General features: G+C 38.0%; 1 protein-coding gene across 1 annotated transcript in view; it reads right to left on the bottom strand.

Annotated features, from left to right (window-relative positions):
- Positions 1–12,338, bottom strand: part of LOC105712056 (nephrocystin-1) — a 73,452-nt gene that overhangs the window by 27,598 nt on the left and 33,516 nt on the right. The window contains 3 exon segments of the mRNA XM_064371680.1: positions 9,885–10,013; positions 11,371–11,465; positions 11,932–12,019. Coding sequence (XP_064227750.1) covers positions 9,885–10,013; positions 11,371–11,465; positions 11,932–12,019 — 312 coding nt within the window.

Here is a 12,338-nt window from a genome sequence, read left to right as displayed (position 1 = left end):
CTCACCGCAATCTCCGCCTCCTGGGTTCAGGCAATTCTCCTGCCTCAGCCTCCTGAGTAGCTGGGATTACAGGCACGCGCCACCGTGCCCAGCTAATTTTTTGTATTAGTTGAGACGGGGTTTCACCATGTTGACCAAGATGGTCTCGATCTCTTGACCTCGTGATCCACCCGCCTCGGCCTCCCAAAGTGCTGGGATTACAGGCTTGAGCCACCGCGCCCGGCCTCCATTTTTTATTTTTAAAGAATGCACAAGAACTTCTCAACCAATTTATGCTTCAACTCAGCCATTTTGCTCCAGACATAAAGTGATGAAGCAGTGATAGTTAAAAAGACAGAGCAGTACCCAAAAGTAAGATGAATATGTCAATGGAGCAGAAATAGAAGACAGAATAGTAAGGTGAGACTAAAACCAGAGGTTTCCTGGGCTCTGAGTCCAGAAGGAACATGTGGTGTCAAGGGCTGGATTTGTATGTTACAGAGGCTGAAGGTACTCATCCCATGATAGAGAAATAGATTGCCTTACCGCTGGAAGCCAGTAAGGTTTAAACAACAACAACAACAAAAGGTTGCCCCTCCTTCTCATAAAAAGTAGTGAGCCTAAGCAAGTAGGAAGACAAAGACATAGCCATGACACCAGGATCAGAACCATGTCAACAAGTCGGCCTTTTAATCAGTGACATATCTGACATCATTTTAGATCAAGAACTCTAAACTCTACTGCAAGATCTGGTTCTGAACTGGGGTTGAGAGAGGAAGGTGGAGTATTGGTAATAACAACCACAATACTACTAGATAGAGGGAAAAGACAATGGAAGAAATAATTGGAGTGGCAAAGGTATTTGAGAAAATAATGGCTGAAAAAAAAAATCCCCAAATTTGGCAAAAGACACAAACCTACAGATTGAAGAAGCTGAGCAAACCCCAAGGAGAGTAAACCAGAAAAATTTATGCCATATACACCATAAACTTCTGAAAACCGAACACAATGAAAATACCTTGAAAACAGTAAGAGAAAAACAACATTTAGGTTAACCAACAGGAAAAAAAAATTTGAATGATGGTGAATTTCTCATTAGACGCCATGGAGGACAGAAGGAAATGACACAATATTTTTCAAGTGTCAAACAAAAATAACTGTCAATTCAGAATTCTCTATTTACTGAAAATATCCTTTTGGAATGAAGAGGAAACAGGGACAATCTCAGAAAAAGTCTAAGAGAATCTGTCACCAGCAAACCAACCGTAAAAGAATGTTTAAAGGAGATTCTCTAAACAGGACACAATAAAAGAAGAGTCTTAGAGAATTAGGAAGAAAGAATGAACAATGGAAATAGTAAAAATATAAGTAAATACTATATATTTTCTTTCAGGTTTTCCAAATTATATTTGATGTTGTGTGATAAGATTCTCAAAGTATGTAGAAAAAATATTTAAGACCACTATATTATAAACTAGGAAAGGTAAAGAACTAAAGGAAGGTAAGGTTTTATAAATTACTCCAACTGGAATGTTAATACTAGTAGACTGTGGTAAGTTATGCATGTATAAAATTAATACCTAGAACAACCACTAAGGAACCTAGCCAAAAAGATACACTCATCAACACTGCAAATAATTCAGAATGGAGTTCTAAAAAAAATGTTCAAATGGACCAGGCATGGTGGCTCATGACTGTAATTCCAGCACTTCGGGAGGCCGAGGTAGGTGGATCGCCTGAGGTCAGTAGTTCAAGACCAACCTGGCCTACATGGTGAAACCCCGTCTCTACTAAAAATGCAAAAAATTATCTGGACATGGTGGCATGCACCTGTAATCCCAGCTACTTGAGAGAGTGAGGCAGGAGAATTGCTTGGACGCAGGAGGTGGAGGTTGCAGTGAGCTGAGATTGTGCCACTGCACTCCAGCCTGGGTGACAAGAGCAAAATTTGTCTCAAAAAAAAAATAAAAGTTCAAGTGACACACAGGAAATGATATGGTTTGCTGTGTCCCCACCCAAATCTCATCTCGAATTGTAACTTCCACAATTCTCACATATCATGAGAGGAACCCAGTGGAAGGTGACTGAATTACATGGGGGGTCTTTCCTACACTGCTCTCATGATAGTCGATGAGTCTCATGAGATCTGATGGTTTTAAAAATGGGAGTTTTCAGGGGCCAGGCGCGGTGGCTCATGCCTGTAATCCCAGCACTTTGGGAGGCCGAGGCAGGTGGATCACGAGGTCAAGAGATCGAGACCATACTGGTCAACATGGTGAAACCCCATCTCTACTAAAAAGACAAAAAATTAGCTGGGCATGGTGGCACGTGCCTGTAGTCCCAGCTACTCGGGAGGCTGAGGCAGGAGAATTGCCTGAACCCAGGAGGCGGAGGTTGCGATGAGCCAAGATCACGCCATTGCACTCCAGCCTGGGTAACAAGCGAAACTCCGTCTCAAAAAAAAAAAAAAAATGGGAGTTTTCCCTGCACAAGCTCTCTTCTTTTGTCTGCCAACATTTGAGACATGTCTTTAACTTTCTGCCATGATTGTGAGGCCTCCATAGCCATGTGGAACTGTTAAGTCCCATAAACCTCTTTCTTCTGTAAATTGCCCAGTCTCAGGTATGTCTTTATAAGCAGTGTGCGAAAGAACTAATACAGTAAATTGGTATCAGGACTAAGGTGTTGCTGAAAAGATATGCAAAAATGTGGAAGGAACTTTGGAACTAAGTAATAGAAAGAGGGTGAAACAGTTTTGAGAGCTTAGAAGAAGACAGGAAAATGTGGGAAAGTTTGGAACCTCCGAGAGACTTGTTGAATGGCTTTTTGACAAAAATGCTGATAGTGATATGAACAATAAGGTCCTGGCTGAGGTAGTCTCAGAAGAAGATGAGGAACATGTTGGAAACTGGAGCAGAGGTGACTCTTGTTATGTTTTAGCAAAGAGACTGGTGGCATTTTACCCCTGCCGTAGAGATTTGTGGAACTTAGAACTTGAGAGAGATGATTTAGGGTATCTGGTGGAAGAAATTTCTAAGCAGCAGAGCATTCAAGAGGTGACTTGGGTGCTATTAAAAGCATTTCAGTTTTATAAGAGAAACAGAGCATAAAGGTTTGGAAACTTTGCAGCCTGACAATGCAATAGAAAAGAAAATCACATTTTCTGAGGAGAAATTGAGGCTAGCTGCAGAAATTTGCATAGGTAATGAGGAGCCAAATGTTAATCCCCAAGACAATGGGAAAAATATCTCTAGAGGATGTCAGAGGTCTTCACGGCAGCACCTTCCATCACGAACCTGGAGGCCTAGTTGGAAAAAGTGGTTTTGTGGGCCAGGCCCAGGGTTCCCATGCTGTGTGCAGTTTAGGTACAGCTCAGACCCTGGCTTCAGACCGTACAAGCCCCAGGCCTTTGGCAGCTTCCACACGGTTTTGAGCCTGCGGGTGCACAAAAGTCAAGAACTGAGGTTTGGGAACCTCTGCCTAGACTTCAGAGGATGTATGAAATGTCTGAATGTCCAGGCATAAGTTTGCTGCAGGGGTGGGGCTTTCAAGGAGAACCTCTGCTAGGGCAGTACGAAAGGGAAATGTGGGGTTGGAGCCCTCACACAGAGTCCCTACTGGGGCACTGCCTAGTGGAGCTGTGAGAAGAGGTCCACTGTCCTCCAGACCCCAGAAGAGTAGCTCCACCAACAGCTTGCACTGTGCTCCTGGAAAAGCTGCAGACAATGCCAGCCTGTGAAAGCAGCCAGGAGGGGGGCTATACCCTGCAAAGCCATAGGGGCTGAGCTGCCCAAGACCATGAGAACCCAACTCTTATATCAGTATGACCTGGATGTGAGATGGAATCAAAGGAGATCATTTTGGAGCTTTAAGATAGAACTACAAACCACTGCTCAAGGAAGTAAGAAAGGACACAAACAGATGGAGAAACATTCCATGCTCATGGTTAGGAAGAATCAATATTGTGAAAATGGCTATACTGCCCAAAGTAATTTATAGATTCAACACTATCCTCATCAAGTTACCTATGACCCTCTTCACAGAACTGGAAAAAAACACCTTAAACTTCATATGGAACCAAAAGAGAGCCTGCATAGCTAAGACGATCCTAAGCAAAAAGAACAAACCTGGAGGCATCATGCTACCTGACTACAAACTATACTACAAGGCTACAGTAATCAAAACAGAATGGTACTGGTACCAAAACAGAGAATAAAACCAATGGAACAGAACAGAGGCCTCAGAGGCAACACCACACATCTACAAACATCTGATCTTTCACAAACCTGACAAAAACAAGCAATTGGGAAAGGATTCCGTGTTTAATAAATGATGTTGGGAAAACTGGCTAGCCATGTGCAGAAAGCAGAAGCTGGACCCCTTCCTGACACCTTACACTAAAATTAACTCCAGATAGATTAAAGACTTAAACATAAGACCTAACACCATAAAAAACCCCAGAAGAAAACCTAGGCTATACCATTCAGGACATAGGCATAGGCAAGGACTTCATGACTAAAACGCCAAAAGCATTGGCAACAAAAGCCGAAATAGACAAATGGGATCTAATTGAACTCCAGAGCTTCTGCACAGCAAAACAAACAATCATTAGAGTGAACCGGCAACCAACAGAATGGGAAAAAATTTTTGCAATCTACTCATCTGACAAAGGGCTAATATCCAGAATCTACAAAGAACTAAAACAGATTTACAAGAAAAAAAAAAACCCATTCAAAAGTGGGCGAGGATATGAACAGACACTTTTCAAAAGAAGACATATATGAGACCAACAAACATGAAAAAATGCTCATCATCACTGGTCATTAGAGAAATGCAAATCATAACCACATTGAGATACCATCTTATGCCAGTTAGAATGGTGATCATTAAAAAATCTGGAGACAACAGATGCTAGAGAGGATGTAGAGAAATAGGAACACTTTTACACTGTTGGTGGGAGTGTAAATTAGTTCAACCATTGTGGAAGACAGTATGGCGACCCCTCAAGGACCTAGAAATACAAATTCTATTTCACCCAGCAATCTCATTACTGGGTATATATCCAAAGGATTATAAATCATTCTATTATAAAGACAAATGCACACATATGTTCATTGCAGCACTGTTTACAATAGCAAAGACCTGGAATCAACCCAAATGCCCATCAACGATAGACTGGATAAGGAAAATGTGGCACATATACACCATGGAATACTATGCAGCCATAAAAAAGGATGAGTTTGTGTCCTTGGTAGGGACATGGATGAATCTGGAAACCATCATTATCATCAAACTGACACAAGATCAGAAAATCAAACACTGCAAGTTCTCACTCATAGGCGGATGTTGAACAATGAAAACACATGGACACAGGGAGGGGAGTGTCACACACTGGGGTCTGTTGTGGGGGAATACAGGAGAGACAGTGAAGGCTAGGGAGGTTAGGGAGGGATAACATGGGGAGAAATGCCAGATGTAGATGACAGGGAGATGGAGGCAGCAAACTACATTGTCATGTATGTACCGATGCAACAATCCTGCATGTTCTACACATGTACTCCAGAACATAAAGTGCAATTATATATATATATAATTGCAATTATATATATATATATATATATATATATATATAAAAGATTTAACTTTTCGGCTGGATTTCCGACTTGCATAAGGCCTTCAGTCCCTTTGTTTTGGCCAGTTTCTCCCATTTGGAATGGCTACATTTACCCAATGCCTATACTCTTATTTATCTAGGAAATAATTTGCTTTTGATTTTACAGGCTCATAGGTGGAAAGGACTTGCTCTGTCTTAGATGAGATGTTGGGACTGTCGACTTTGAGTTAATGCTGAAATGAGTTAAGACTTTGGGGGACTGCTGGGAAGGCATGATTGGTTTTGAAATGTGAAGACATGAGATTTGGGAGGAACCAGGGGTGGAATGATATGGTTTGGCTGTGTTCCCTCCCAAATCTCATGCTGAATTGTAGCTCCCATAATTCTTACATGTCATGGGAAGAACCCAGTGGGAGGTGACTGAATTAGGGGGAAGGTCTTTCCTGCACTGTTCTCATGATAATGAATGAGTCTCATGAGATTCGATCATTTTAAAAATGGGAGTTTTCCCTGCAAAAGCTCTCTTCTCTTGCCTGCCACCACGTGACAAGTGCCTTTCACCTTCCACCATGATTGTGAAACCTCCCCAGCCACGTGGAGCTGTAAGTACAATAAACCGTTCTTTTGTAAATTGCCCTGTCTCAGGTATGTCTTTATCAGCAGTGTGAGAACAAACTAATACAGGAAGACAGTAAAAAGAAAAGAGAGAAACAAAAAAAGAAAAAACAAACAGAAAAAGATAAAGCAGTGGACCAAAGGCTTGAGGCTCCTCTCCAGTGTCTGCCCACTTCTGAATGCTCTGCAGTGCCTTCAGGTAGTTGCTTTTTATTTTGCCCAGAGTTTACACTTGCTATCTTTGGGTGGGTTGGTCCAAGGGGAGCTGACTCAGCCATTACTGGAAGTGGTGTCTCATTAGTCAGTTTTAGCAACAATGCTTTTTATTCATAACTAGGTTCAAATTTATTAAAGAACTCCTACATAAACAGCATGATTATCTGCACAGCTATTAAATCTGTTCCATAACTCTCAATTTGGAAATCTGACATAAATTTGTTTCATAAAGTAAATTTCATGATTTTGATATATTATTCAAAATAAAATTCCATCGTTTATGTTCTTATATATGAGAATAAGGAAAAAGTTATCAAACCAGATGTACGAAAAAGAAAGCAATTCAGCTCTTCTTGGTCACTGAGGACCCCTACTGACTCATTTGTGGCAATGATTTTGTGCAGTATGTATTACAGAAGTGAGAGAGGATCACTATCATAAGTTCATTTATTTACCCCAAGTTCAGATGAAATAAAGGCACTTTCTTCATGCTGGGTGTTAGTAGTATACTCAGCATGAGCAAAATCAAGCCCACATCAACTCTTCCAAACCTGGTCCTCTTCCAGTGTTCCCCATCTCATCAAATGTTGCCACCATCCATTCAGATGTGGAAGTCAGAGTGTTGGTGTCATGCCTATACCCCACTTCCCTTCCCCCTTCCATATCCAATCCATCACCAAATTTTGTTAATTTTTACTCCCAAATAACTTTATCCACATCTTTCATTTCCATCTCCACTTCTCTAAGTTATCATCACCACCTCTCATCCACTCTTCAAAAGTACTTACTATGCTCTTTCTATGTATAATATCATGTTCTTTCTATGCATAACATCATTCTGATAACTTCTCTTACATTAACTTATTTAATCTCACATCAGCTGTTATCAGCTCAAGCAGCATTGCCTTCTCAGGAAGGAGCTTTGACTATTGATTTGAGAACTCTTTTTTTAACGTAAGCATCTAGTGCTATAAATGACCATCTAAGCAATGCTTTAGCTAACATCCCACAAATCATGATATGCTGTATTTTCATTTTTTGTTCAGTTCAAAATATTTTCTAATTTCCCTTGAAATTTCCTTTTAAGCCTTTGACTATTTAGAAGTTTTTAAATTTCCAAGTATTTAAGTATTTTTCCATTTATTTTTCTGTTACTGATTTCTAATTTAATTTCATGCAATCAAGGATCATATATTGTATGATTCCAATTCTTTTAAATTTGACTAGGCTTGTTTTCTGATCCAGGACCATCTCTCTAGGTGAATATTCCATATGTATTTAAGAGAATGTGTATTTTACTATTTTGAGGTAAAGTATTATGTGAATATCAATCTAATCTAGTTTGTTGATATGTTAGTTCTCTTACATCCTTACTAATTTTGTCTGCTTGTCCTATATTACTGAGAGAAAGGTATTACACTCTCCAACTATAATGGAGGCCCCAACTATACCTGTGGCTTTGCTGGTTTCTCTTTTCAGTTCTAACCATTTTTTATTTCACGTATGTAAAATTTTTGAAGTACATACCCACTTAGGATTATTATGTCTTCCTGGTGAACCATCGCTTTTATCACTATGTAGTGCCTGAAGTCTACTTTGTCTGATATTAGTATCTTTTGAATGGTGTATCTTTTCCCATCCTTTTCTCTTAAGTTACCTATAGCATTATATTTAAGGTGGGTTTCTTATATATAATATATAGGTGGATCTCTTTCACTGTGGTTTTCATTTGCATTTCCCTGATGACTTCTTACATGTTGAGTATCTTTTCTGACTTCTAGTGGCTTTTCATATTTCTTTTTTGAAGGAGCTGTTCAAGTTTTTTGTCCCCTTAAAAACTGAGTTATCTTTTTATTTCTTAGATATCTTTGACTTGTTCTTGGTCTTAGGAAAAAAGTGTTCAACATTTCACAGTTAACTATGATAATTCTACTTTTAGATTTTCCTTGCTGCATTTTACCAATCTGAGGAATCTCCCTTCTATTCCTAGTTTGTAGAGAATTTTTAAAAACTCATAAATGGGTGTTGAAATTTGTCAGATGCTTTTTCCGTATCTCTTAAGATGATCATATGATTTTTCTTTTCACAAATTATAATGATTGATTTTCAAAGGTTAAATGTAGTTACCCAGGTATGTAAATTTGAATTCCTGAAATAAACTCCAGTTGGTCATGATATAATGTCCTTTTTATATACTGCTAGATTCAATTTAATAATATTTTGTTAAGAATTTACTTTCTACATTTATGAAGGATACTATCTGGTAATTTTCCTTTCTTGTAATATCTTGTCATATTTTGGGGTCATGTTTTTCTGGTCTTACAAAATGAGTTGGGAAACATTTCTCCTTCATCTATTCCTTGGGAGAATTTGTGTAAGATTGATATTATTTATTCTTTAAATGTTTGAAAAAATTCACAAGTGAAGCCAGCTAGACCTAAAGTTTGTGGGAAGATTTTTGTGAGTAGATTGTTTTAAATTACAGTTTTAATTCCTTAACAGAGGTTATTCACATTTTATATTTCTTCTTATGCTAGTTCCAGTCAATTATGGTTCTCTAGGAATTTATTTTGTCAATGTTGTCAAATTTACTGATAAAGTTGTTTATATCTCCATATTGGACTCTTAATGTCTGCAGGATCTGTGATAATGTCTCTATTTCCATGACAGATGTTAATAGTTTGTTTTCTTTTGCTTTTTTTTTGGGGGGGGGGTCTTGCTCTGTCACCCAGGCTAGAGTGCACTGGTGCCATCTTGGCTCACTACAACCTCCACCTCCCAGATTCAAGCAATTCTCCTGCCTCACTCTCCTGAGTAGCTGGGATCACAGGCATCCACCACCACACACCCTAATTTTTGTATTTTTAGTAGAGATGGGGTTTCACCATATTGTCCAGGTTGGTCTCAAACTCCTGACCTCAGGTGATCTGCCCACCTCAGTCTCCCAAAGTGCTGGAATTACAGGTGTGAGCCACCGTGCCCAGCCTTCTTTTACTTTTTTTAAACATGTCTTGATCAGTCTCACTGTGTGTCCTTCAGTTTTATTAATGACTTCAAAGAATCAACTTTTGTCTTTTTTTTATTTTCTCTTTGGTTCATCTGTTTCCTATTTCATTAATTTCTACTCTCATCTGTATTATTTCCTACTTTCTATTTTCTTCAGGTTTAACTCACTCTTCTTTTTCTAGCCTCTTGATTTGCTAGCTTAGATCACTGACTTTAAATCTTTCTTTTATCTTTTTTTCTAATATACACAATTAAAACTATAAATTTCCATCTAAGTACTTTTTAACCTGTATCTCATTAAAAATGAACTTTTTAAAGAGTCATTCAAACTTTTATTTGGTACTGGGTAAGAAATACTCTCTTAGGAACTGGAGAGGAGTTGAATGGAAAATAATCTAAGGAAATGTTTCTCCATAATCCTAGTATGAATTGATTTAATTCTTAGTAAGCTTACCTTATTACCATCAAATAGACAGAGGCGTACATGTCTGCTGAGAACCTGTATGCCCATTCCTGGAAGAGGAATCATTTTACAGCTCCATAATGTCAGAATCAATGAAATACGACTTGGTCTTGACCTAATCTGAAAGAAAAATTAGTTATAAAAAAAGTTTATTTTTCTGATTTATAACACAAATCTGTCTTTTGTAAATTCAGTTTAAGAAAATATATACAGAATTTTTAAAGAAGAAAACAAAATTTACACATATATAAGAAAAATTTCAATACTTTGTTCATTGAATATTAAAACCAGTCATTTTAGGTAAATTTTTGATAGTGCTACATTTGAAATATTGGCATTTTTCTTAAATACTTAAAAACTGTGATGAAAGGAACAATAAATACTAGCAGGTAAAATGTCTATGATCTGACTATAGAATCACTGTATTCTAATCCCCAGGTTCACTCCTACAGAATGTGGTAAGTGCAGAAGGTTAACACAGCATAAAACCAATGCCACCTGGCATTAAGGTATCCTACTATTTTTCATTCCAAGCAATTATCTACATTGTTCTTTAGTTTCTTAATAGGTGTTTTAACAGACAGAATGCACTATTTGATATATTTATTCAGATTTACTTCATAGGTATAGTTCAGATTGTGAGTAAATAAATTGGCATTCTATTTTATTTTTAAAGAACAGTTTCAATTAATTAAACTTTGCATTCTGCTTTATGGTCATAAGCCTTTTCATTTAAATAACTTATATTAGACAAGGATTGGTGGCTCATACTTGTAATCCTAGCACTTTGGGAAGGAAAGGAGGGCAGATTGCTCGAGCTCAGGAGTTTGAGACCAGCCTGGAAACATGGCAAAAAACCCCATCTCTACAAAAAATACAAAAATTACTAGGGCATGGTGGTGTAGACCTGTGGTCCCAGCTACTCAGGAGGCTGTGGTGGGAGGGTCACTTGAGCCTAGGAGTTCAAGGTTACAGTGAGCCAGGATCACACACCTGCACTCCAGCCTGGGTAACAGAGGGAGACCCTGTCTCAAAAATACTACTACTACTGCTACTACTACTATAATGATAATACTGGATAACATCTACTGAGTTCTTTTCATATGCCAGGCATTATTCAAAGCCCATCACACACATAATTTTCAAAATAACTCTATGTTAGAAGCATTATTATTATTCCATTTTTACAGATGAAGAAATTAAAGCAAAGAATAATTAAGATAGAAGAAATCTAGTATTATTTCCTTTTTAACAATGAGAGAAGAGTGTAATGGAGAAAATAAACAAGATATTAAGTCAAAGTAACAAGTCCAAATTCTGTCTTAGTTGTAAAAATATGACTATTTCAAATTTATCATATAGAAACTATTGTTTTTGTTTTTTATAATGCATTAATCAATTAATATGTTGTTTGTCTGCTTGCAACCATGACAACATCTGGAAGATTTATAGTTTTACTGATAGTAACTATACTTACAGTGCCTTCTGTAGCATCCCACATCAGATCTCTGAAGGCCAGTTGAGAAGGCATGAGCTGTGGTTGTAAGAAGTAACTTGCTCGAAATTGATTCCCTGAAAAAATCATGTTTCTTTAATTTTCTTACAAAAAAAAGAACTCAAAATCAAAAATCCATAATACTGTGTTATAGGGTACAGCCACTTCCAAAATACCATGCTGCTTACTAAAAACCTGCTTTCCAAAATAGAAGCACCAATATAGATTTATGCATAAAAACAATAGTACAAAACTTACAGATAACACACATAAAAGATCATCTTAAAGCACCTTTAAGAAAGACTTTTAGGCCAATAACATGCCCCATAATGAAGACAATTCATTCAAATATTTTTGTAAAATGCAGAAATCTGTAAGCACTTTTTAGAGACTTGAGAAAAAATACATAGCCATTAGTTTTACTTCTTAACACAAAAGCATTTTATACTTCTTCAACAATGTGTTTTGCCTATAATAGAAAAATTAGACATGGACCTTGACTGCTTGGCTCAAAGAGTGCAGTGGCTGATAGGTACACATTACCTTTCTCCAGAAGCTGCAAGAGTGTGGAAGGCCTGAACCCTGCAGGAATAGCTCCCATCGTGGTTAACGCATCAACAGTGTTTATCTGCTGAAGATAGTAACATCAAAATACATTTGTTTTCAGTCATGTTTCTGCACCTCTATAATATTTTCTCTTTATCACTAGAGTAACTATAACCCAAAAAAGGAAAATATAAACGTACAGACTTTAGTGGAAGATTAATATGATTTAGCCCCAAATATTTGAGAGGATGCCATCACTGAATCGGCCTCTCCTAAGGACCTAAGCCCCATACAGTGCCTAGCATGCAGAGCTCTGTGTTCCAGAGCAGCTGCTCCAAGTACACGCTTATCAAAATGTCCCTGCTCCTGTCTGCTCTACAGTGCGCTTCCATTTCACAGATAAG

The sequence above is a fragment of the Aotus nancymaae genome, unplaced genomic scaffold (genome assembly GCF_030222135.1).
Source record: "Aotus nancymaae isolate 86718 unplaced genomic scaffold, 86718_ANA_hifiasm-v0.15.2.pri h1tg000155l, whole genome shotgun sequence".
In the NCBI taxonomy this organism is placed as follows: domain Eukaryota; kingdom Metazoa; phylum Chordata; class Mammalia; order Primates; family Aotidae; genus Aotus; species Aotus nancymaae.
Note: the sequence above shows the minus strand (reverse complement) of the source record. Positions and strands in the feature narration are given on the sequence as shown.